This window comes from Betta splendens, chromosome 1 (assembly GCF_900634795.4).
Source record: "Betta splendens chromosome 1, fBetSpl5.4, whole genome shotgun sequence".
In the NCBI taxonomy this organism is placed as follows: Eukaryota; Metazoa; Chordata; class Actinopteri; order Anabantiformes; family Osphronemidae; genus Betta; species Betta splendens.
In genome coordinates, this window is record NC_040881.3 from 13,339,939 (window position 1) to 13,366,222 (window position 26,284).

The 26,284-nt window shown below is 43.0% G+C and overlaps 2 protein-coding genes across 12 annotated transcripts; both read left to right on the forward strand.

Moving 5' to 3' along the window:
* Positions 1 to 358: 358 nt before the first annotated feature.
* On the forward strand, positions 359 to 11,646 carry mgarpb (mitochondria localized glutamic acid rich protein b). Of its 3 annotated transcripts, XM_029163580.3 has the most exons (8): positions 674 to 806; positions 3,842 to 3,995; positions 5,325 to 5,422; positions 5,861 to 5,933; positions 6,790 to 7,080; positions 8,924 to 9,715; positions 10,549 to 10,623; positions 10,937 to 11,646. In XM_029163580.3, exons 2-7 carry the CDS (start codon positions 3,923 to 3,925, stop codon positions 10,593 to 10,595), a joined length of 1,374 nt encoding a protein of 457 aa, XP_029019413.1. In that variant the 5' UTR covers positions 674 to 806; positions 3,842 to 3,922; the 3' UTR covers positions 10,596 to 10,623; positions 10,937 to 11,646. The 3 variants fall into 3 exon arrangements, with proteins under 3 accessions (XP_055366565.1, XP_029019413.1, XP_029019423.1); XM_029163590.3 differs by lacking the exon at positions 10,549 to 10,623; XM_055510590.1 differs by lacking the exons at positions 3,842 to 3,995; positions 5,325 to 5,422; positions 5,861 to 5,933; ... (2 more) ...; positions 10,549 to 10,623; positions 10,937 to 11,646 and adding exons at positions 1,686 to 1,864; positions 1,938 to 2,745 and having other exon boundaries at positions 359 to 806.
* A 314-nt stretch (positions 11,647 to 11,960) lies between these two features.
* Positions 11,961 to 26,007, forward strand: elf2b (E74-like factor 2b (ets domain transcription factor)). Of its 9 annotated transcripts, none has more exons than XM_029163512.3 (11): positions 11,962 to 12,257; positions 16,882 to 16,989; positions 17,395 to 17,569; positions 17,698 to 17,953; positions 22,013 to 22,126; positions 22,442 to 22,633; positions 22,821 to 22,907; positions 23,015 to 23,210; positions 23,308 to 23,718; positions 23,810 to 23,987; positions 24,102 to 26,007. In XM_029163512.3, the coding sequence occupies exons 3-11, from the start codon at positions 17,495 to 17,497 to the stop codon at positions 24,693 to 24,695; spliced, it is 2,103 nt and encodes a 700-aa protein (XP_029019345.1). In that variant the 5' UTR covers positions 11,962 to 12,257; positions 16,882 to 16,989; positions 17,395 to 17,494; the 3' UTR covers positions 24,696 to 26,007. The 9 variants fall into 9 exon arrangements, with proteins under 9 accessions (XP_029019369.1, XP_029019345.1, XP_055366564.1 ...); XM_055510589.1 differs by having other exon boundaries at positions 16,902 to 16,989; XM_041072545.1 differs by having other exon boundaries at positions 11,973 to 12,095.
* Positions 26,008 to 26,284: the final 277 nt, after the last annotated feature.

Sequence of the window (26,284 nt, forward strand, 5' to 3'; positions counted from 1 at the left end):
CAATAATAAAACCTTGTACCTTGTAAAGAAATGTGCCGATCAAAGCACCTCAGTTCCCTTCATATATTTAAGGACTAATTTGAAGCCTTTGCACTGATTTTTAATGCTGCATTGACGTGTGATGTCCAGGGATGTTTCTGAGAGACTGAACAAATTAGGTCCCTGAAACTGTCCGTTTGTAGTTTTTAGACTTACTTAGGTGGCAAAAAAACAGGCCGAGCTCTCAGTCAATGGCGCCAGAGGCAAATTCTGCTTTGTCCTGTTTAAATGAACAGACGAGACTTTCAGTTAACTGGGACTCCGTGGATCCGTCTTAACAATCGTCCAGGCAGAATGCAGCCGAGTGCATCACATAACGCACGAGACTCTCCACCCTCCGTCGTCACCCCGTTGTTAAATGAAGCGCACACCCGGGAGCTCCCTCTTCTGTCCGTGACGCCGGCCGAAGCTTTGCGAGGAGCGTCTGCGCCGAAAAGCAGAACCTGCAGGAGACTTTCAAGGAAAAGGTGCCTTGGCCCAAGTCGTCGGACCCGCGGGATTCGCGGACGCGGCGTTCGGGAGCGTCGGCGCTGGTGTTGCGGCGCCCAATGGAGTCGTCGCTGGAGTTCTCCAACTCTCTGGGCAGCGTTTCTTCGCTGATGACCCGCTGTCGCACCTTCAAAGTGCTGCTGATCGGAGACTCCGGCGTGGGGAAGACGTGCCTGACTCACCGGCTCAGCGACGGACGCTTCCCCAGCAGGGTGGAGGCCACCATCGGCGTGGACTTCCGCGAGAGGCAGCTGGACGTCGACGAGGAGAAAGTCAAGGTACGCGCTCACGCGACGAAACCAACAGGAAAACGGTGCGTAAAATGCGAAACTGAGGCTTTTACGCACGGCGACGTTCCGATTGTCCGGTTGTTGCAGCTGAAAAACTCCACCTATTTGATGAGTTTGAGGAGTGTTTCGTGTGATGAAGACTACGACTCGATGCTGTCACGTCACCTGAACGCGGATCCTTTCAGATATTTGATGTAAACACCGGGAGGGACGTTTCGCGCCGCAGCGGCAGAGTTCACGTGGCTGAATGACCCTTTAAACGCGTCAAGCCGCCGTGTTTTCCTCTCAGTGATGCCCTGCGTGCACTCACACAACGCTCGTACTCGAAAATCAGCGGAGCTGCTCGATTTGCGTGACTCGCTCGCAGTCACGCAGCATCTGCGGCCTCGCCGTCGGTCCCATATTGAATTAAGTCATTTGAGCCGCGCAGCGTGGAACGCGTTAACGGCACACAGAGTGGAGCCAAATACACAGTTGATTATTGATGCTTATTGAACACGTGTTTCACCCGCTGAAGGCAAAACAAGCGTCCTGATGTTTTCATCACATTAAATCTCATTTTAGACACTTTAGAAGCTCCCAGAGCAGATTTCCTCCTTGTCTTTAATTCCATCCATTGTTCCCCCGTCGCGATGACTCACTGTTTGTCTCTCTGTCTGTTTGCGTGTCTCTGTCAGTTTCGGGGTATGTTAACACATGATTTCCCTTCCTGTCCACACTTTCCTTCTCGTGGGTTTCCTCTTTTTCCTTTTTTTTAATGTCCTCACATCTCCTCCCTTTTACTGGCACCCACCATTAAAAACCAGCTTTTTTTTTGTTTTTCTGCATGCGATCTCCCTCTGCCTTCCACCTCCACCCTCACCTCAGCTCCAGCTGTGGGACACGGCGGGACAGGAGCGTTTCCGGAAGTCACTCGTGCAGCACTACTACCGCAACGTCCACGCCGTGCTCTTCATATACGACGTCACCTGCCCTGCCAGCTTCGCGGGCCTCGCGTCCTGGGTGGAGGAGTGCCGGCAGAACCGCGTCGGGCAGGACGTGCCCAGGTAACGGCCCGCGGCCCCCCGCGCGTCCGCCGCCGCTCGGCCCGCGGGCGCCTCACGCTGCCTGTGCTTCCAGGTTCGTGGTGGGCAACAAGAGCGACCTGCGCGAGCCCGGCAGGAAGGCGCAGCAGGTGAGCCGGGAGCAGGCCGCGAGCTTCGCCAAGGCCCACGGCATGACGCTGTTCGAGACGTCCGCCAAGAAGCCGCCGGTGAAGCGCGCGGGCGGGGAGTTCCAGCCGGACAGCGCGGAGGACATCGTGTTTGCTGTCGCCGCGAAGCTGAAGAGACAGGGGAGGCCGTCGGGAGGCGACGCCCCGGCGCACAACGGCTCATTTAAAGTGGGCAACAGGAAAAAAGCGGAGAAAGAGCTGTGGACGTGCTGCTGAGTGGACGACCGTCCTTCAGAGAGAGGAATGTGACTTTTTAGTGCTTTATGCTCGTCTGCGTGTCCTTGTGTACTTGAAAAAAATATATAAAAATGGAAATTTTTGATCAAATGGGACTTTGATGTTTGCAGTTGCATAAATGTGTGGCGCCTGTTTAAATCTTATGGGTTGAAAGAGTTTCAAAATAAAAGACTGTGAATGTAGATATCTAAGAGGAGGCCCTGATCCAAAGGGTGTTTTACTGCAGTGATTACGTTAATTTCCAGCACTGCTGGAAACTCAGTCCTGTCTGTAGCATTCTGTGACTCTTATTGTCTGATCATACACTAAAGACGTCCATCCAAAGAAGCTGCTGCTCTACTGACTGGATGAAAAAGTACACTCACTGTCATTTCCTTAATTAATCCTTGAAACAAACATTTTTACACTGTTAAGACTTGGCTGGTGATAATTACATTATCTGGTGAAATGCTCTGACTGGCTGCGTGTAATGTTTGGTCAATGCAATGGTCGTGCCACTCCGGGCTGAAACACAGTCACACATTGGTCTTGTGTGCGCATGAAGTGCGTGGGGGCGTTGGTAAACAGCATCACATGTGTCGAAACGCTGTGTGCAATCTATGATTCAGAGGTCATCACATGATCACGAACTTCTCCGCTCGACCGTCGAAGCGGTTCCTGCCGCGGCATCGGCGGTTCGGACACGGTGTTGGTGCTCGTGCACGTGTCACATCGGTGCAACATTCACCGGCCAGATGACGGCTGCGCAGGAGGGGGTGGGGGTCTGACATCGCAGGCTAAAGTCCCTCACAGACCTGGCTGGGAGCTGCTGTCGGCCACAAAGGCTATTGATTATTGACTGTCAGATTATGATTTGTTTTGTTTCTATTCAGTGCTTCATGAGGCAGACCGATGATTTCACATTCAGCTCTGTTTTCTTAATAAGACACAAGAGTTTTATCTTTTACAACAGAGGGTTATGTCGTTACCCTGCAGATCCCCGTTTAACCACTGGAGGGCGGCAGAGTGACCGCAGAAGCTGCTGATAATGCTAATAAATCTTCTATTCGGATCCAGTCAGCTTGTGAACTTTTCTAGTATTGCATGATTTTAGCTGGAACCGTTTATGAGGCAAGTCCCGTGAGCGAAATTACAGCGTCCCTCTGGTTTCTCTGGGTGCTGGTTCAGACAGCTACCTGCAGGGTAAACTATAACATTAGACGTCCAGAGAACATTGTTCACCTGGCGTTGACTCAGCCAGGCATCACAGCACTCAGTCTCTGAGTGTATTATGTAACTACAGTGCGCACAGTTTCTTTCCTGGGACTGTAATCCGCTTGCAACCAGCATGAGGGGTGTCTGATCCTCCCTCAGAGCCAGCATGACTTCATCTTATTGTGTTTTCCATGAATGAAGTGGATTATACAGTGGATGCACGTGCATATATCTGCAAATAATCAATGTACATATAAATGTACAACATTATATTAAAATATCCTCGCTAAACAAGTTATTTCACCACCTGTTGTATTGACGGTGTCATTACGCCGTGTCGCCACTAGGGGGGTTCTATCAACTCTTCTGTTTTGTTTAGTCCCCTTCACCATCGGCGTCAAACCGCAGCTGAGCGCCTCTTCTCTCACCCTAAAAGCTTCTGGACGCACACGGAGCGAGGATGTTCTGCAGACGGGCATGGCAGAGGGTCGGGCCGCTGGCGTGGAGGTCTCTCAACCTCCCCTGCAGAAGTGGTGAGTGACGTTATCACCTGCGACCTCTGATGAGTTGTCACGTTATTCATGGAACCAGTTAAATGACCGCTGCCTCGAGCGTTTAGTGGGTTCACTTATTAATAAAAGCTGCATTCGTGTACTATTTAATTATTTCAAACTTAATCAAACAAAAGAAGCAATCATGCTTTCAAACAGTTATCTGCCTGTCATTTGTTTCTAAACTATTGAGATTAACCCTCCTGGTTGTGGGAATCATAAAAAAATGCATTTACGTAATATTTCTGACGAACACCACCTTTGTAGCCGCTACTTCAGACTCTGCTTTGTTCATGTTTGACACTGGTGTGTTTGCATGATCAGCAGAATGTTAGACCTGGTCGCAGTGTGTTTTTAAGATGCTTTCTCTCTTTTCCGGCTCCTTGCACATATCATCCTTTAATGTGGGCTCTGAGCATGTGGAATTCAGGCCGGAGGGCAAACCGCTGCTTTCATTTCCTGTCTAAAAACCTGTGGCAGAGTCTTGACGGATTGTTGTCCTGACTGCAAAACAAAATGTAACCTGCAAGACTTCCACTGAACTCTAGTTTAGTCAAAACTACATCACAGTGTGTCCCAGCACTATATAACACACACGGAGCAGAGGACACCTCACCAAGGCAGGTTCATTGACAGCGTAAGTGTAAGATTACAGTTGCTGCATCACCTGTGTGTCCATTTTTGCAGACTAAAACTTGGTTGCGGGGATTAACTGATTACCTGTATAAATAACTTGCACTTGGCTTTAAACCCTGCTCAGAGCTGCTGTGTCACAGGAGGTAGAGGAAGAGCTGAGCATCCGTAGTGTCCAGAGCACGGCATTGTGTGTGTGTGTGTGTGTGTGTGTGTGTGTGTGTGTGTGTGTGTGTGTGTGTGTGTGTGTGTGTGTGTGTGTGTGTGTGTGTGTGTGTGTGTGTATGTTTGTGCGTGTGTGTGTGTGTGTGTGCCTACACTGATGGGGATTTAATTTAAGGGACAGTTTTGGTGTTTAGCTTGGCTGCTAGTAAGTCTTTTCATCCCCTCTGCTGCAAATGACCAGAGCTGCATTGTGTAACTGGATTAAAGGGACGGAGACAAGTTGACGCCATAAAAATGACGCAAGGTGTCACAGTGATGTCATAGTATTGTATGTAGCACATCAGAGTATTCATGTGATCTGCTGTGTAAAGGTCCTGCTATAGTTCAAGCCGGTTGTTTAAATGTGCACATAACCCAGTTCTATTGATAAATTAACCTTATTTCTATAATTAGCTGATGTTGTTTCATGCACGTACTAACTCTGTATCTCGTCCCTCTCCTGTGCGTGTGCAGCTCCAGTGCGACACATGTCCTCTGGGGTTCCTGGGGGCTCCAGCAACATGACGTACTTCATCCTGTGTGGAGGAGGCCTCACTGCTGCTGTCATTTATGTGGGCAAATAACCTCCTCATCCCTGATATTTGATATAATGTTTATTTTTGCTAGATGCTCAACGTATCCATATGGAGTAATCTCTACCACATTTGTTTATCATACTATAGAATCATCACTAACTCGCTGTATGGGCCCTTCTATATATAGTGTATAGAGTCTTCTGAACAGTGTGGTAAACATGCAGCTTCAGGTCAGACTGGACTGTGTGTAGCAGCCGTCACCACATTCCAGCCACTGGATGTCACAGAGCCGAGTCTGTCTCTACACACACATTGTCTGCACTGACTCGTTCCCTGTTTACAATCAGACTCTTGGCAAAAAGCGCGAGGTGTGCGTCAGCTGTGTGGACTCGCCACAGTCTGAGTATCTGCGTTAGGTCATTTTATGCTGGGTGCTCGATCGAATGTACTAACCACCGATCTGTGTGCTCTCAGGCCTACAAGTCAGTGAATGGGGACACGGGGCGCTATGAGGACAGGCTGCCCGACACGGACGCCTCAGCAAAAAGTCAGTCGCTGGCAAATCCACACACACGGCACAGACACAACACACAAAATGTCAACATAAAAAACATAGTTTGATGACTCAGATTTTTCAGGGTGTTTCATAGAGCTTCAATTTATTTTACCAGGACTCAGGTTTTAGACCTGCTGCTGTAAATGTCACTCTGAACAACTAAAGCAGCAGATCGTGCAGCTTTTCTGAGCTGGTGTGTGCGACTCCACCCAAATATCAAACACGGTACAATGATCACCGTCAATGGCTCCATCATGCCTGTCTGTTTTGATTTCTCTCTGCAAATTATGTGTCTATTCAGCCCAGACAGTCTGTGGCTCCGTGCCCAGAGCGGCTCCGGAGCCTGTGCTGGGCTTGGTTCCGTTCTGTGCTCGAGGCCTGGAAGTCAGAAAGAGACTTCATGTCTTTAGTCTTGCAGAGTTTCCTACTTCCTTTAACTGGCCATCCATCATATGGATGAGTGTGTAAGGTGCTTTTGTTTTCTACCTTGATATTTTTAGTAGATTTTGTGATAATACAGACTACAAAGTATAATATGCATAATCCAACAGCACTATTTTTATTGTCTGTAAGGATAAAGACTTAACTCGCTCCACAGCAGAAAACTCTTCAGAAGAAGACACAGTATTGAACATATTGCTTAGATTTTGACACAGTCCAAAGTCTTGTCGGACTCCTAGCACCTTCTTAGCACACGTGCATGATTTTGAGTAGATTTCACTCTCAGCGAAGATGAGATGCTCTGTAACGCTGCACTGAAGCTTTTAGGTCAAGCTCTGTGTTTAAGTTACAGCACTTTAGCTCCAATGTTGGTGGCATTCACACATTTCCGCCCCCGATTCTTCAGCTGCAGCTCCGGCAACAGAAGCCACGCCAGCGGAGGAGGCGGCGCCGGCCGCGGAGGTCATCAGTGAGCCTGTCTTCGTCCCCGCGGAACCGGTTCCAGTGGCCGCTGCAGAACTCGTGCTTGAGAGCGCACCCAAAGAAGCGGCCGATGTGGCTTCTGAGGTGCAGGTTCTGGAGGCTGCAGCTGAAGAAGCTGCGCCCCCCGTAGAGGGAGCCTTGGAGGTAGCTGCGGCGGAAGCTGCGCCCGTCGCCATGGAGACGCCGGCTGAGGCCCACGCGGCAGAGAGCACCGGTACGGCAGCAGTAGACAAATCCCTTCCCGCTGAGGTAGAGACTGCGCCTGCAGCCGCTGAGGCCGAGGCTGCTCCTTATGCAGACGTAGCTGCTTAAACCTGCAATAGTGTAGTGGATCCATGAACTTTAGTTCTGTGTCCCATGTGAGGACCCGTGAATCTATGGAAGCCGTTTTCACAGCCACACACTGAGAGATACTGAGATAAAGAGACACTGAGATATTTTCATAATATGAGCTAGTAATTGAAAGAGTAGTAACTATTTGGTGGGAGAAATACGCTTCCATAGAAATCAGGGTTCATCAGTGCAGGTCCGGGTTTTAGGTGCCTTCTTTCCCTCCCGTAATTGAGCCTTGACAACCAACCCGACTGAGTGAGTCTTTTGTCATAGAAAATGTGTAACCAAATCTACATGAGCTGCAGCAGAAGAGTGAACTGGTTGATTTGCTTCCAGCTGTAGACCACAGATCTTTACTTTGGTTCCAGTTATGGTGCAAACAGTGGAGAGACAGTGTGATGACAGTGTTTGCTTACACTAACAAGAGACCAAAACCCAATTAGGTCTATTTCAGTTCTAAAATCTCCTGCACATCTCCTCTCATATTGGCTTGTTTGTTCTTGGTCTTTTTCTTTGAATTCACTGTTTAATTATGTATTTGACAACTTTAATCAGATTATTCTTTTTCAGCCATTAGTTTTTAGTTGTTAGTGTGTGAATACTTCTGCTTTTTCACTTTAATTTTTTAGGTAACACAACAAAAAAGTCATCTTCACCTCTGAGGGAATTTTACTGTTTTAAAGAATAAAACATCACTGGATGAAAAAACTTTGATGTGTTTCACTAAAGAAGAGTTTTAAGGTCGTTGAAGTAGGATGGTTTTGGGTGGGGTCAGAGAATGTTGTTGTAATAACTACATTGTTTGTACTTTGAAATGAAATGTGTCTGTAGACAGATTTTCTTCCTGTAGAAATGCTCCTTTGCTCCAGTCTGTCTGTCACGTTCATGCTCCTGTGCCTTCAAGCTTTATGAAAACTCCTCCACGTCCTCTGAAATACACTGCATTGCAGTTATCAGTATAAATACCTGGCGCAGGTGAGCGCTGCAGCCAAAGTGAGGTGCGACGGGTCACGTTCAATGTGTTGAGTAAATGTTTGCACAACACTACAAATACTCCATCACACTTAACAATGCAGTCACCTCAAGGGGGCATTTTTTTGTTGCCCCTGAAAACACAGATATTTGACAGGCAGCAGATTCGTATTAGCTTTTTTTATTTGCAGGGAGTGAAGCTGAGCTCAAAGCCGCCTCACAGAAAGCTTCAGACTAATCCTAGATTACGAGGCTCACTTTAGGGCGCCCTTGTGGATCGCTAGCATGGGGCGACAGACACTGTGGGCGTTCAGCTGCACCTTTGACCCCCATGGCACTGCTCACTAGCACTCACCACAGACACTGCATGTGCTGTTTGAAGAGGGAAGGCCCTTTGTTACAGACCCAGGTGTGTCACATGCTGTTAAATAGGTTTGATCAGAGGAGCATGAACGGGGCGGGTAGTCAGTCACCTGTAGAGTATCTCCTCCTCCTGTGGTCACCATCCAGTGACAGATATGTGGTCTTGGTAAGTGGAAATTACACTGCCTACTGTGCTTTTTATTTCATGGTTTGGTTAAATTTGAACAGCAGAAAATGACTCTTCAGAGCAATGGAAAAAAAATCAATAAAGTCAATTTGATCACATAATGTATTAAAACACATTTTTGGCACCTGTGGGAATAATTAATAAAGTGAATGTAAACGTGTCTTTTTATTTATTGTCGTAATATCTTTCTTATTTCTCACAGCGCCTGTGGTCGATCTGCTTACGGCTGTGAAGGTCTTGTCTGGCTCTACAGTTGAGATTGCAGCGGCTTCTGTTGGCGAGAAAAGTCTGGTGAATGCTGTCCAACAAATACAGGAAGACAGGGAAGCACTGAACTCCTCAGAGGAGGTGGTAAAACCAGAGATCCTAGAAGCGCCCGCAGAGTCCTTCGCTGAGACAGCAGCGGCTGTGGACGAGGAGGAGGCAGAGTCTGCAGAGGCTGCTGCTGATGATGAACTCTCTGACGATGAGGAAGTGGTCGCAGAGGAGGCCCCTGCTCCTGCTCCAGCAGAGGAGGCATTCACAGCTTCCCCTCAGGCAGTAGATGAGGTGGTGGAGGAGGCGGTTGAGGATCCAGTTCTGAACCCCGACGCACCTCCTAAAGAAGCCTTTTTTGTTATTGAGGCCTCGCCTGAAGACGCTTCACCAGCCGAGCAAGTCACCATCGCAGCCGAAGCCCCTCCAGCGGATGGCGCCTCGGGAGCCCAGTCGTCAGAGGAAGCTTTGGGAGAGGAGGCGCCTGAAGCTGCCTCCACACAGGCGCACGTGACTCAGCTGGCAGCAGCCTCCACCGCGTCAGAGCCGCACGTCCTTTCAGCTGCCGAGCCAGAGTCAGACGCTCCAGGCCACCGGGCCGAGCACTGCCACTCCTGCCACTCTGCTCCATCAGCAGAGGAGGCAGCGCCACCTACTGATGCAGGACAGGAGCCCATCAGTGAGGGAGGTGTGGATACGACACATGAAGTCAAGGAGGTGGCGTCCCCGGTGACGAAAAGTAAGTAAACACACAGTAATACAGTAATTAGCATTTACACAACAAACACTGATAAATATAGAGAATGGTACAAACACATGAGTGACCATGTTTTTTTTAACCAAACTCATTTAGTTATTTTGTTAGTAGTGTGTGTTTGTGTTGTACTTTTTGTCTTGTGATGTGCTTTTTGCCAATGTCTGCCACTAGATGGCAGCACAGTACAACAGCCCGCCTCAGTTACACTTGCTATTTACATGTAACTATAGTATTGATGTGTTATAGCACATTAATTATTTACAAGGGTCATCAGCTAAAAACATCTTGAGCCCAAATGATCTTTAAGCCACAGGTACTCATTTGTGAATTGACCTTCAGAGGTATCAGTGTAATATTGTGGGGATGCGTTTAAACCCTATAGACTTAACTTACAGCAAAACAATGATGTCATGCTCAAGACCTAAAAAGGAATAAAATAAAAGTCTTGAGTGGCGGAAGTCCAACTTTGAACTAGATTAGGTTCAGTATCGTACATCACTTTTTTCTTAAAATACAGTAGAAACTTTAATGTTTACTTGCGTTTCCCTTGTTTTGTCTGTGCTTTTGTGTGAAGATCTTAAATGGTTTATATAAGATAGACACTAAAAAAGGTAGAATATTTGTTCTTAGGGTTATTTTATACAATTGCCAGTAATTTCAAACATTTTTGGAAAACAACCACCAGTTGAACTCATATAAAAAGACAAAGCTTGGCTAAACTTATTATTGCTTTAGTTCTGTCAGACATTGCCCACCAAAAAGCCACACAATGTGATTGAGGCTCTGACCAGATGTATTTCTGCCTATATCCACAGAGCCAACTGTGTCTATCTGGACTGTAAAAAGCTGCTCAGTGATGTAATAGTACAATTAAGAAGATAAAGTTAGAAGTAAGTAAATTAAAAGCAGCACAGCTGCAAACAGATGGTCTGAGTAGAACTAAACATAGTAGAATGGGCATCATGCTGCAACATATTATATAATAGCTGAGTTTTTGCTGCTAATGAGGCCATGTAACTCCTGCTGCCTGTAAATGCACTGAATAGTTAAAAATAGAAATTGTAGAAACCCTGAGATATGTTATGAATGCCTATTCTACTTATTTAAGCTATGACAAACAAGTTGCAAAATCGCAATGCTGTGCCAACTAAACTAAAACTTTTATACTGTACAAAACTGATGCTGAGCTTCTTTCTGTTGCAGCTTCAGAGAATATGATGGTGACATCCGAGTCCTGACATGACAGACAGTGTGCCTTCCACAACACTTGCTTCTCTGTCAATATAACCAGTGAAAACATCAGCACAAGTCACAGGTCAAATGATGTAATGTGGCTTTCTTGAAATAGACATTTGTAAACATTCTCCTTGTGAATCTGGTTTAGGTTTTGTAAACTAAATCTCCTTTGTCCTGTAGGTGCAACAGTCGCAAAACCAGTTCATGTTTAAATGTACCGGTAGCCAAGTAATATCTGCAAAATCTTATTGTACACTTTCTCAAGCATTGTACTCTATTTACCTACATACATTAGCATATATGACATCATATAAAGGGATATTTTTGATGTTTGTGCTACAGTATAGTGTATTAGCAGGCCTGACATAAGGTGATACTTATTCAAAAGTCATATAATGTATTACTAGCACAAAAGATAACAAACAGTAAAAATATTGCACACATGTGTTTCTGTAGATTGCACAAACTTTAATTTTGCATAATACATTTTCAGTTTTGAGTCTTATTGCATATTAATACAGATAATAATGCTGAATAGTAATTACAATGTGGAAATGATCACTATAATCAATACACTGTATCAAACAATAGATATATCAGCTTTTATTTTGTTTATTGTGATGTGAATGTGTCTTTGCTATTATGATAATGTGTTCATGTAAACAAATAAAGTGATGTGTAAACAACATAATTTGAATTTGTGTGCTAACCCTAATTAACGCATATTTGTAAGTAACTGACTAATGAGCAATTCACTACTTAGTGGACGTATCTATGGTAATATAGGATCACTTGTTTAAAGTTCTGAAAATGTAGACAATGACTCGTGATTACTGTTTCCTTGAGGCAAAAAAGTTTAATATTACACGTCAAATACAATGACATCTATGCAGCAGTGCAAGAAATGAAAGATATACTCGACCCTATGAATCTTGTGTGTAGTTAATTTTAGTGTTGTCTGATTGTTTATTGTGCGTCGTGACGTCACCAGTGTAGTTTGCCTGAACAAGCGTTGTAAACTGACAAGCGGGCGCGTCTCCATAGCGGTGTGTCCCGGCCACACGGCTGCTGCTCCAGTCTTTTGCTGGCTCACCTGAAGCGCCGATGGTTTTCCGTTCGCCTGACTGTAAGTAGCTCGGTATGTTACCGTCGTGGCTACAGACGGCTTAGCGAGCTAGCGTGAATGCTGGGCTAGCTAGCGGTAGCGGCGGCGGCGGGACACCTCAGCCGCGACAGTCGACTGCAGCGGCGAGAAGGAGAACGGAGCGGTCCGGGGAGAAGGAGCGAGGTTACTGAATGACACACACACACACACACACACACACACACACACACACACACACACACACACACACACACACACACACACACACACACACACACACACACACACACACAATAAACTCCCATTAGCCAAGAAGCTAACGTTAACATCCATATTAAAAGTTGTGCAGCGTTACCTACGACGGTGACGCTCCCCTGACGTTAGCCAACGTTAGCCACATGGCTTCTTGTTTCTCTTCTGGGCAGTTTGTTTTTGTCACATTGCTAGCTCACTTAGCTAACAGAAGCTAGCCTAATAGCAAGCTAATAGAGACATAGCTGGCTGGTAATTCATTAAGGTTGAGGTTGGTCAAACTAGCCATCACAACTGTTGTCTTCGTGGACTGGAAGAGGAGGGGGTAGAAATTTTGATCGACTTTGATTTTAGGTTATACATTGTTTCTGTACATCAGATTTTTTATTTAGAACAAATAAGACTAGTGTAAACACATAATTCACAATGGCTCGGTTTAGCAGTGCATGGTATTTTAGATTTGCAAAATGATTTCCTGAAGAAAATGCACCTTGGATGCTAAAATGCTGAATTTGTGCCTGAAGAATTGCTGGAAGTTGCTCAAATTACAAACACAAGCTTACGTGGTTTGTTGTTTTTTTTTCTTGATAGTTTGTTTTTGGCACATAGCTCACTCACGTTAGTTAACTGAATAAGCAAACAGTTAGTTCCTATTTAGGCGTAGCTTGTGTGTGGCTGATAATTCATTTTAAGGTGACCTGCTGTGCCAAAGAGCAAATGTGTCATTGCAACTGTTGTTTTTATGGGTTGGGAGCCGAGTAACCTTGTTTTTGTGTGCTTGACAAAGTTTTTTTTAACTTATTTTTTTACATTTTGTCCCTTGTGATTTTTTTATACTGTAAAGACAGAACACCTATATTGGCTTTGTGTAAGATTGCCTGATACTGACCCTGCAATATGTTGCGTTAAGTTGTGATAAGTAGACTATCGATACTGTGGACATTGTTTAGTAGACCTTTCCATTTTGTCATTGTAGCAGGGAAGGAAACAAACAAGTGTACGTTTTAATAGGCAAAGTAGGTTAAAGTAATGTAATCTTATGAATATCTAGAAAGTTAAAATATATTGAAATTTGGTGTATTGCTTAAAAAATAGATATAAATTGTACAAAGTCAAGACACAAATAGGTGAGCCTTTGAGTCATTTAAATTCCTTGTCATGAGTTTAGAAAGGGGTAATGTAGAAAAAAAATGTTCTAAAAGTTTGTACAACCACCACTTGCTACACCTCTGTATAATATATACTATGTTTAAAGACAATGAATTGAGTCTTGATGTGTGGTGGCTTAGTCCAGTATTTTACTTTTAGTCACTAGTCTGCAGTATGCTTTAGTAAATACTGGAATGTGACCATTTGATTGTGTCTGGTCTTTAGTCTGCGTCTAGAGGCCAGTTGCCTGGACCTGTTATCTTCAGTGTAAACTTTTTAAAGGGATTTTAAGTGACTTGTTCTTTAAGCTGATAAATGATTGACCAGTCTGTCTATTGCTCATCCAGTATATCCTGGATTCTTGAATACGGTCTGGACCCAATGTATTGGGCTCAGGTTTACCACTGGAAAGGTTGTGTCATCCAAAAATTCAAATGTATTATTTATTCATAGAATATAATGATCCAGAATTGATACACAAAGCGGTTCCTAAACCATTTCAAAACCTTTTTTGTATGCTGCCATCAATAACCTGACGTTTCTTTCATAGGTTTAAATAAATGTTATGTTATCTCTTTTTAATTGTGCAATATAGGTTTATGAATTTAGGTTTATTATATAGATTTTACAATGCTTTTTTTTTAAATAGGAGTTGTAAACCTATAAAAGACCATTTTGCCACTTAGGCATATGAAGGCAAAGGGAGCAGTCATAGACACAATGTCTTAGGGGATGGTTTAGCTTTTGAATTACTTGATATACTTCACCAGTCAAAGGTTTTGACACATCTCTTGTCTTTATTTTTATGACTATTTACATTGTAGATTTTTATTGGAGGCATCAAAACTATGAATGAACACAGCATTATAGTGAAGAAAAAGTCAAAATATGTTTTATATTTTAGATGGAATTTTTCACACTATCTGGATTAATGCAAATAAGAAAACCTTTACAATGAAAAGAGGTGTCGAAAGTTTGTAGTGTGTACTGTGTTATGCAGTACACAGTTTGCTCTTTCAGACAGTGTCATTTATGGTTCTAATTTCTGTTTAATATAGAGCTACTGAGATACCCAACAATGCCATTCACGATATGATAAGCAAAAAAAAAACAAAACCCAGAGCTTTGAGGCTAATATTGGCAGTACATACATGCATACACACCTCTAAAACACTGGGAATCAGATCCAATAAACTAATTACTTTAATCTACAGTGTTACAAGGAAAACCGCATAATTGTCGTAGTGTTAAATGTTTTTACATGAATGTGAGCTAAACCCTGAGGTCATACTTATGTATATGCTTGTTGTGTCATCATGTGTGTTGGTTAAGGGCAGGGCAGGGCACAAGGCAAGGCGTTGTATTTTTTAACAGCAGCCCCAGTTACATGGAACAAAAGCTCTGTTGTCGGAGAATCATGTGACTGTGTGTGTGTGTGTGTGTGTGTGTGTGTGTGTGTGTGTGTGTGTGTGTGTGTGTGTGTGTGTGTGTGTGTGTGTGTGTGTGTGTGTGTGTGCGCGTGCGCACACACGCACACGCTCTCCACCCATGTCATGTGATCTGAGCTCAGGGCAGAGTCTGAGAAGTGCTGAGTCGCTGTGAGAAGTTCCTTCCACACAGCACACACAGGGAGCATGCAGGCTGGCAGGATAGATGGACGCCCTGATGGATGGGTGGATGTCTCCGAAGCAGGCAAGGAGAGGAGGAGAAGGCACTTTCTTAGCAAGAAAACCTGGCTTTTATCCTCTGCTACTCTTGCTGGATTTTTAAATAAAAGACAAGCAAAGATCCAAGACGCTCTTATGACTCCCTCTGAATTTTCTGTGACCAGGCAAGTTTTTACCACTTGAGTTCGTAGTAATGTTATTTAGGTTTTTCTGTCAGGATAATGGTATCTGTACAGCATTTTATAAGGCCTTGAGTTTCTTTGCAGCAGAAATATTTTTGATTCCAGGAATACCAACATGACTAGTAAGCTAGCAGTTTGGAGTAAAAATAGCAAAATGAATGAATCCTTTTTTTTTTACAACGTTTTTTTCAATAGTGTGACTGATCAAAGTATAAATTAATAGATTATCTGAAAAAGTAACAATTCAGTCTTTTGATCCATTTATGTTTGAGCTGAAAAGCAGTAAAGCAGCCACGTGTTAGCAGTCGTTCAGCAGGTCCCGTAATTCTTGTTTCAGTTAGCACAACTTGCAAGTCCAGTTCCGGAGACTCAACTCCCATGCATAGATACCATGACACTGTGGGTGTTTGTTTGTGTGTGTGTGCGTGCGTGCGAGCATGTGCTTAACGCATTGAAGAACTCAACCTGCAGTTTGCATGTCATGCTTCACTGCTTAATGTGTCGTTTATAGTTTTTGTGTAGACTGTATTCGTATATTCATTTTAGTGCAAAGGTCATTTTGTTATGTGCACACAGGACTCTTCACCACGACAGTCTCTTTCACTTCCTAGGGACCACATGGGCAAGATGTGTTACGATATACGCATATTGCATTATACATTTTGTCAGTTTAACAGCATTTTGCTTGTTGTGTCATTAACAGCAACGACACATGGCACTTTGGTGACTTTAATTCGGTACTGGAGAGCAAACAGATTAAATAGGCAGGTGAACAGAAAGGAAGAAGTCCAAATTAGAAGATGTATTCCCAACTTAACATGAGAAAAATTAGTCTGATATAAACTGTTCGACTGTTCTGTCCTGATTTCCTGGATTTTCCATTTACTTTACTGTATGTGCAACACTGTAGATTAGTGTCTGCTGCTAAATAATTAAACAGTGGATTTCTGTTGGCCTCTACAGTTGAGGGATCACCAGCACAGCGTGGTTCATACAACCCACAGCTCTAGGAGTAACCGAATATCCCAATAAACACCATCATACACTACACAGCTTATCTAATTTCACACATTTTAATGCATTGCCTGTCATATTGAAGTAATGTTGTGAAATTGAAAGTCAGATTTACCTATAATCTGAGATGAATTGTTTATGTTAGCAGCACAAAGATGTCCTTACCTGTTTCAGGGGACTTTTTGAGCTTTAGTTCAAAGGGAGAGTTTGGAAATCAGCAATCTGGCAATATTGTGTGTCATATTATCCTTCAGATGAACTAGTGTGTTTTCCATACACATGTGAAGCAGACGTTTGTTAGTAATTTAACATTATTTTACTGTCTTGGGTACTTGGACAATCTCTTATATGCTGACAGGCCTTAAAGACCAGCTTTTAATTCTATTCAACCTCATAATTCTGTATGGTATGAAATATTTAAAAATGAACAAAGGAAGACTCTTCTCACATGTGTTAGTTGCACAAGTAGTCAAAGCATCAGTTTAAGTGGTGCTGTAAAGTTTGTGTGTACCTCTCCCAGCTTCGGCTTTCCCTTTGTCTTAGATCCTGTTGTCACCCTGCAGAGCACTACAGAACGGGAACCTGCGGGCCCTACAGTTCTTAGCAACTGTTACCATGGCTCCCTGTCCACCCTGCCTCTTCCACTGGACAGTACGTGTGTTTGAGGGAATGACTTGGCTTCCTGTCAGTGCATTTCTTCCTGTAATAGCAGACAGGCCCTTCCTGCAGTCTGAAGCCAGAATGGAATGAAAGAAAGGGATGCAAGAGATCTCAGGCTTTGATGAGACCTGGTATTGGGACAGTGTAATTATGTTTTAGTCAGATTACCCTTACTGCTGCAATTGAATGTCATTGTACTACCAAGGAATAGTCAAAAGTCATATAAAATGTGGATATTTGCCCTTTTCCTAAAAGCGGAATCAGGAGACTCCTCTCACATCTGCACAATCAATATGAAGCAGCAGAAACTGTTAACCAGTTACAAGTATCAGTTGGATGAAACTCTGCAGGGTTTGCCATTTATTATTATTATATTATTGTTATTTCTCTTCCCAGGTGCCATTCTATGCTATATTGGTGGAGTCATGATCGCCTAAGCTGAAGCATTGTGGCCGACCCCTGCATGTGACTGGCTGATCCCCGAGGAGCATGAGTTATGACCTCGGTAGTGTTAGTTGACACTGGTGGGACAGTGGTGGAGTATGTCACAGCTGAAGAGGACCCCCAGCAGGTGATTTAAATAAAATATCAACAAAATATTGCCTTTCTTTTTTATTTCTGACTTATTTCATTCTATTTTGTGACTATAGCAAATACTGTATCTTGGGTTTGACTGTGTAGTTCTTTTCTTTTCCTCAGTTGGAGGGTAATTGTGAGGTAGATGTGGAGCTGGAGGCAGAGGTGGAAGGAGAGTGTGAAGCTGAGGAGGCTTATGACGAATCTGAAGAAACAGACGAGGTGGAGCACTATCCAGCAGTTATAGTAGAGGAGGTCCCTGGGGCCAGTCTGATTGAGGAGCAGAGTTACGCGGCACAGGTGCTGTTCTATGATGACGAAATGTACCTGATGCAGGAAGTGAGCGATGAACAGGAGATGGAGACCAAAGAGGAAGAAGGTGAGCTACTTGTATTCATGTATGATATTTGGTTGTATATTACTTCTCAGTCTTTTCTATGCTGTTGGTTAGCACACCTTCCCAACATGTTTATGGGGACATATTGGGGACATTCTGTTAAGATGTATGGGCTGCATATTCAGAAACAAAGCCAATAATAATAATAATTTTGTATAAATCCAGTGAGCTCTCACTGTTTGCACATGTTGATGATAGTATCACTGTCCACGGGTTACACTAAATCAGGGACATAGTTCTCAGGTAACTCCACACTGCCACCTAGTGGATCATTTCACAGCTGGTCTTTCATAAACGGTGAAAGGGCTTCTTCAATGTACTTATTATTAATTTTTATTTATTAGTGATCACTAAATAGATGTTTGTTAACATACTGCATAGTTACAGCAACATACATTTTAACTGTATGCAATTGAAAAGTTGTTTTTAATTACATAAGTAAGCCAATCTGCATTACTAGCTGCAATTGGATGCATAGTATTATCATTATTAGTATCATTAGTAGTCAGTCTTGGATCAGTGTCATTCATGGTGCATAGTTTTTAGTGTTTTTTCTCTAAATACAAAACTTTAAAATATGTATTGCTTATATATTTGTATTTATTTATTTTTAAAGCTTGGTTCCTAACTGAAAAATATACAGTTGGACTGAAAACAAAAATAAATACATCAGCATGTTAACAAACATCTCATCATCTTGTAGTCAATTTAAATGTACAGTCAAACAGAAAGCTTGCACTAATGTAAGAAGTAAAACTGAAAGGCCAAAAAGAATGACATGGCGTATTAGTGCTAAAGGACATTGTTTCCTTTTATCTATTGATTATATTAACGCATGGTTTTGGAAGCAGCCACAACAACACGGGGCACTTTGAGGGGAAATCAGAGTTTTGTAGTGGTCAAGTCTGTTTCCTGACCTTATTTCTAGTGAGTGTTGTTTTGCTTGGTGAGAAACACCTCGAAAATGGGCAGGAGCTCGACCATAGGAATTTCAGACAATCGTTGACTGCAAGAATTAGCAACCAGATAGGGAACCAGTTTTATTTATGACTGTTGACTGCCCAAATAGTTGAGATGCACTAAAATTTGAGCTTTGATTTGTATAAAAGCTGTTGCAATATATGTAATGCAATATTTATGACAAAATGAATAAAATTATTAGATATATTTCTGTAAAAAAAATAGTATTATTTCACGTTTAATTGCAAATTATGAAAATATTCACGATCTATCTGTACTTTGGTGTATATTTTCCACTAGTTTTGCATTTTCAATAATGTTTCAAGTAACAGTTAAACTTTACCTTCCAGTTGTATTTCCGTCAGAGCTGCTGTTAACTGTTGCAAAATCATCTGTAAAATGTAGACAACTGGCCATATTATAATTTGTAAACCTATCTTTAAAAGATATTACGCTTGTAATGAATTATCCTCTTTCTAGAAGATATTCTTGCTACAAGCACATTCTTTTATTTTATATTTAACACTCAAATCGTTCTTCAATCTATACTTTTATTCTGTAATGATAATAATACAGTAATTACTGCTTCTTTATTTGACGTAGTAGCTACGTAGGGAGGGAGGGCAAAGGAAGGATTTCCTGTGTCGGTGGCGGAGGGATACATTTCTACCGCTGTACGGCATCGTTGAATTCGAGGACATTTCCTATTAGCCGCGGAGTGATACGAGCTAGTAGCTTCCCATACAATTCAGTGAGAAGTCAATGTGAATCTGCAGCAAGGGGAAACATGGCGACTTCACAGCATGAGGGACACGCAAACCAGCTCGATCTTCTCATCAGAGCCGGTAACGTATGTTTTTGTACTCACAGCCTCGGTCCGGGAGCTTACGTGAACGCGCAGTTCATGTTTTTAACTTCGAGTTCTGCGTCTAGTACGCTGAGTGGTGTAGTGAAGTAATGGACGGCAATCAGGAAGTGATCACCTTGGTAGCAACCTGCATGGCGTTGCTACACTGTTTGTTAGACCCTGTTAAAGAACTACAAAATGTTCTTAGGGTCTGGCAGTCTGCATGAATACTATGTTAATTGCACGAAGCATTTTGTGCATATTGGGATAGATTGTTCTCGCCCTGATTTGTTTTAGAATAACGGTTTGTAGATCGGCTCTGCATAACCAGGAAGTGCAAAGATGTTGTGTTTCCTACGTCTTTGCCACGCTGTCTGAGTCGGAAGGACATGTGGGTTTATTTTTATTTGCTCAGATATGATTCGCACTGTTATATTTCAGCTTCTTAGACTTAGAGTTCAAGCGTGTTTTTACATTTATACGCGAGTGGCTTAGTTAGCAGATTTTTGAAATAATGTATAAATAATGTATTTTTCACAATTACACAAACTAAAAGCCAATTAACGGCTAAATAATGAATGTAATATTTTAATCGTGACACTAGTAATATACAAAATGTGTTCACTTCGCATATGAAGTACAGTGCTAAATTTGTGTTCAGTGGTTTGTGTTCTCCTTGATGGCCTGGCTCACTCACTCTTGTTTCAAGTGCGGCTTTAGCCGTCGACTACATCCGCGTCCAAAGATTGATTTTGAGTTTTTTTCCCCTGCTTAATGCGTATGTTCTTGAATACTGAGCTTTGAACACACCGCCTCGTTTTCACTTTTATTTTATATTGATTTCAAAGTATTTTTGACCCATACCGATGGCGGAAGCATTGTTTATGCGAGGGGCGGGGCGTGTCTGTGATTGACTTCACCGTTTGTCCATTAGCGTTGGCAGTGGTTTTAAACATCAGCAGCCTTCCAATCAGATTTAACTAGGGGCGGACTTTAAAGCCGAGCTTGAGCAAATAGAATGTGGGTTGGGTGTTGAGTGACAAGAGGATTTGTGAACGTCTTCGAAGAGAACTGGAGGGAAAGGATAAGGAGTGTAAACACGGAAGTCATTAGTGGCAGCACTACTTTTTGTCGGACTTGCTGCTCCTCTCGGCGCTGTTCCATTGTAATATAGTTGTTAAATAGAAATCCTTTTCCTAGTATTATCACTTAGTCCATATATTTCAACATAATACATCTTTTTTTTTTTTTTACAAAAGTCCTCTTCAATTTCTTGTGTCTAAAAAAAACCACAGCCTTGAATCATCAAATTATGGATGCAGGTCAGACCTAGCAAGAGATTTCTGACCCCACAGCTTTATCTGTTCATTATATAGCACAACTGCCTGGTTTCAGGAGCAGCTCTGCATGCCAATAGGATCTGTGCTGTGATGACCACCATCATGTCCTGTTTGCTTGTGAGAGGTGCTAAAGGAGTGGGGCAGTCTAAACATAGTTCTCTTCTCTTCCCTCGGCAGTGCCTGTTGCATCAGTAAGATAGCCAAACATGGAAAGGGCAGGGTATATCGGGATCTCATGTTTCCCATCAGTGATTGACAGCAGCAGGTGGCCTGTTTTTTTCCCTGTGGTCCCAGATGGGACATGTATCATTTCTTTTACTGCAGGCTGGGTTCCTTTATGTGAAATAAATGTTTGTGTGGTTATGTGCCGTGTCTTCCATGCAGGATAACTAACCTTAAGTTACATTGGTGAGCAGCTGTAGGTTTAGTACAGGTACTTTTGCGGTCCTCCAGCAAAAGTGTAGTGTACACATTGTCATGACATGCAGTTCAGCAAATGTTAACAGACTCTAATCTTGTGCTTATGTAATATATAAAGTCAACTTATTTGTCTGGTTTGTGATATTTCCCACTGAAATTACAGAAATAGATACCCAAAAGTAATGTAACATGTCACTAGGGGGCGACAAATAGTTAATTCATTGATTTAGATAGTAATGTTAAAAATGAGAGGATTGACAGGTAATTATAATTAGTTTTAAATAAAAGTGCATACAAGTGCACTTCACAAGATGTGCACATGATTATGCAAGTGGGGTTGCAACAAGAACAGGTGCAGAACTGTCCTATGGCAAGTTTTGTGCTTTGAATAATGGTGTGTGTGTGTGTGTGTGTGTGTTTTATTTAGTTATCGTTGTTTAATTTTAATTATTTCTTGTGTTGTTTTTCATTCAGTGGAGGCGTCTGTTCACGGCACCAGTCTCCACTGCTCTGACAAAACCATTGAGGCAGCAGAAGCCCTGCTACGAATGGATTCACCTTCCAGCCTCAGAGAGGGTCGAAGCCCAGGTACATCACACACAAAGTGTAGCGTAGTGGTAAACGAAGACACCATACAAAAAATGTTGGTATTATTGTTTCATAGTTAAATTACTAACCATCACTTGTAAAACATATGTTGCATTAACAGTTTTGTTTCTTTGTTATATTGTGCTATGGATTTTTTTGTTTCATAGTAAAGTACAAAAGTTTATGGTTGTTCAACGTACTATCCAAACTGACTGGCTAGCATTGATAGTAATAAATAAATTTTCATATTAATTTTCTTTATAATGCAGCTCGAAGCACAAAATTACAGTTTTGTGTTTCTCTTGCTTCATCTAGAAGCTTTTATTCCGACATGTGTAGCGACACCAGACTTCCTCCATGCTGCCATGCGTCCTGACATTATGGCAGAGACAGAGGTGGAGATATCAACAGAGGACTGCTGCGAGGAGGAAGATGAAATAGGAACCTTGTTGGAAGAACCAGAACCAGAACCAGAACCGGAGCACGAGCCTGTACGGAAAAGAAGAGGTACATTTGAACATAAAAAAACCAGCAATTTCCATTTGTTCGTCCCATTACAAAATTCACCCATGCATTAAATGCTAAGTAGTCTTAATTTAGGTAATTTAACTCAAAACTACCACTGAGAATTTTAGCAGAACAGAACGACTAAATAAAACTGGTAACCCCCTTTTTAAAATATTTGATTTCACAGCTGGAAGGAAGCCAAAGATACATCAGTCAACTATTTCTAACGGCTCACCAGATCTTGGGATTAAGAAGAAACCAAGAGAAGGGAAAGGTATCTGGCTAACATTTACTTAGCTAAATATAAAACTCTGATCTACCTTCATCAAACCTTTATACACACACAATTTAGCACTGTAACAACTCCTCTTTGTTTTCCAGCAGGGAGCACTACCTACCTGTGGGAGTTCTTATTGGACCTTCTCCAGGACAAGAACACCTGTCCAAGGTACATCAAGTGGACCCAGAGAGAGAAGGGCATCTTTAAACTGGTTGACTCGAAAGCGGTGTCCAAGCTGTGGGGTAAACACAAGAACAAGCCAGATATGAACTATGAGACGATGGGACGAGCACTAAGGTGAAGTAGTCTGTGTTGTTCTTAAATGTTTGTGGACATTATCATTGTTTGGATATGTGCTTTTGGAGCACAGCGACTTACGATCATGTCTTTGCAGATATTACTACCAGCGCGGCATTCTTGCTAAAGTAGAGGGACAGCGGCTGGTTTACCAGTTTAAAGAGATGCCCAAAAATATTGTGATCATCGACGATGACAAGGCAGACATGTCTTCCCCCGAGCATCTGATTGGCTCAGACACTGCAGCATCCTATGAGCGTGTTCCCCCACATTCAGACATGCTGCTCCAGTCGACCGAGCTGTCATCGTCCAAGAAGCCCAACATCCTGCGGGTCGCTAACAGAGCCAACATGGTGCATACATCTGTCACCACTGGAAGCAAGACAGCCGGAGCCGGTGCAGCAGTGTCAGCAGGTGTTCCACGGATAGTGACAGTTTCAGCACCCCCAGATGCAAACCAGGCCCAGCAGTCTCACACAGCTGTCATCTCTAATCCAACTGTGCCCAGGTTACACTCCTTCAGTTGGGCAGAGTACTGTAGCCTGTCTTCCTCATATAGTATAGACCTCTAACTCTGCTGTCTTACCCTTTATGTACAGGACAGTGCGGGTGGCTATGCAGGTGCCTGTCGTCATGACAACATCACTGGGTCAGAAAATCTCGACACTTGCTGTGCAGCAGCCGGCAGGAACAACAGGAGCAGCTGGTCACACCACCCTCCTCACTAATACTTCTGCTATTGGTGGTGCTGCAGGAAACCCCAATTCACAACAGAAGGTTTGAAAACACACTCGTGACAAGAATCTGAGTATTAGTTAAAAATTGAATGTAACTCTTACATGGTAGCACATCAGTTATCAGTTTTGGTTATAAACATGCACCTTTCTACAGGTTGTGATCCAGACCATCCCTACCATGGTCCCGGCCACAGCAGAGAATGGAGACAAGATCACTGTCCAGCTGGCTAAGATCATTACCATCCCCGCTCATCAGTTAGCTCAGTGTCAGCTCCAGACGTCCACAGGCACAAACAAGCCTAGCGGCATAAGCCTTCTTGGGAGCCCCCTGGCAGTCCGGGCACTTGCACCCGTCGGTGTTGCCCCAGGTGCGCAAGTGATGAGGCTCAATGTGCCCACACCGACACAACCACAGACCCTGGTAGTGTCACAGTCAGGCAGCCTCACCAATGGGGCGGGGGTCGTCACAGTATCTGCGGCCACTCAGACAGCGACGGCACAGCCTCACATCATTAGCGGTGTTGTTAACGGTTCAGAGCTGGTCATAGGCGTGCCAGCGAGTGGAGGAGTCACACTGGAGAAGCTGAAGTCTGCTGGAGTCCAGATCCAGGCTGTGCAGGTGCCCGTAGCAGTCCAGCAGAACCAAGTGAACCCCAAAAATGTTCACTCGCAGTGTGTGGAGGGCGAGATAGTTGCTAAACTGGACGCACCTGAGGTGACGATAAAGGGGGAAGAGCCCGAGTGCTGAAAGACACACATTTAACATTTTTCGTCTGCCACAAAGCGCTAGTTTGTACTGTTCTAAAATGATTTTTATTCTCATAATAACCAGCAGCAGTCTGTGAGACTTTAAAGACTTGCAAAGGCCTGTTTTTTTTTGGTTGTTTTTAATTTTTTTGTTTTTTTAAGTCCTCATCCTGTCTTATTTTCTTGTTATCAAGCTGGCCTCCCTCTCAACCCCAGTTGTGTACAGAGCCCCTTCAGCACAGGACACACACTTTTAGGGGGACTCATTGGAAACGGTGAAGGGACCAATGATGATCACTACATTTTATACATTCTCTGTGGATGAAAGACCTAACCTGGGGAAGTATAAAAAAAAAGATGAAACACTACAAAAATAGAGGCAAACAATTCCAACCAACCCAAAAGTGAGATCTGAAAAGCACAGCAGGGGTCTGGTGAGGCCTACGCAGAACACAATTGACAGTTTGCCCTCTGTGAAGGTTAAAACCCAGATGCTTGTTTTTTATTACTTATATCACTGTGCAGAACAAGTGTGGGTGGTGCTATAAGCAAGCGGAGCTGAAATATGCTTCAAGGAATGCTGTCAGACTAAATATGGTCATGTATACTATACAGTTCTGAAGGCAATGTTAACAAAACAGCCTTAGATTTTTTTTCATGCATTGTCTGACTTGTAATTTTTGTGTTTTGATACCTTCTACCAAGGACAGTATTATCGGAAGGAGAGGGTTTAACATTTGTATTATTGTTGTTTGTTTCTATCAGGCTGATAATGCTCATAGAGGGAAATGGAAATATCAGATTCCTTCCAGCATCTCCACAAACCAGAAAAAAAAGTGAAATAATCAATTATTTTCTCAATTCTTTTAATTTTTTGACCATTCTTTACAGCCCTACACAATCGGGCCGCAAGGAATTGTAGTGAAATGTGACTTGAGTCAACATGTGCTGCCAAAAGAATCCAAGCAGATGTTTGTAATTACTAATCAAAAATGCAGTGACCTAATTATAAGGACAGAAGTTTATGAATTTATGCAAAATAGTTGCAAAAGATGTTTAACCACTGGATCCAGGTCACTTTATTTCATGGAAAAGCAAAGGCTCAGTTTGCCAGAATAGGTTCTGCAGATTTGGCCCTCCCCCTACATTTCATAGGTTTTTTTATCTGCAAAGTGGGAAGATAAAGAAGTTTGTGTTCAGACTGAACTGTTTGTATATTCAACATTTGAAGTATATTCTATTTTGTTGTACTCTTGTTTCAAAGTGTATTAAAGTAGATTTTACTGATTATTAAAAAAAAACAAGAAACCTGACTTTTTTGTGGTGTGAGCTATTCTCCTTAAGTGTACTACCTTTTACATTGTCCCTGCATCACGATGAGTGTCTCCAGCTCATTCCTGTTAACTTGTATATTTAGGCCTTTTTTTAAATTTGAAGAAATTCGCAATACACTCAGACAGAATCCGATGTTAATGGAATGCTTGTAACTTTCATCCCATTACATCCATTCAGTGCACTACCAGCCCTTATGCTAATACATTACTCAACCTAGCGTCTTATTTTAGCCTTTGCAGAAACAGCTGGGATAAC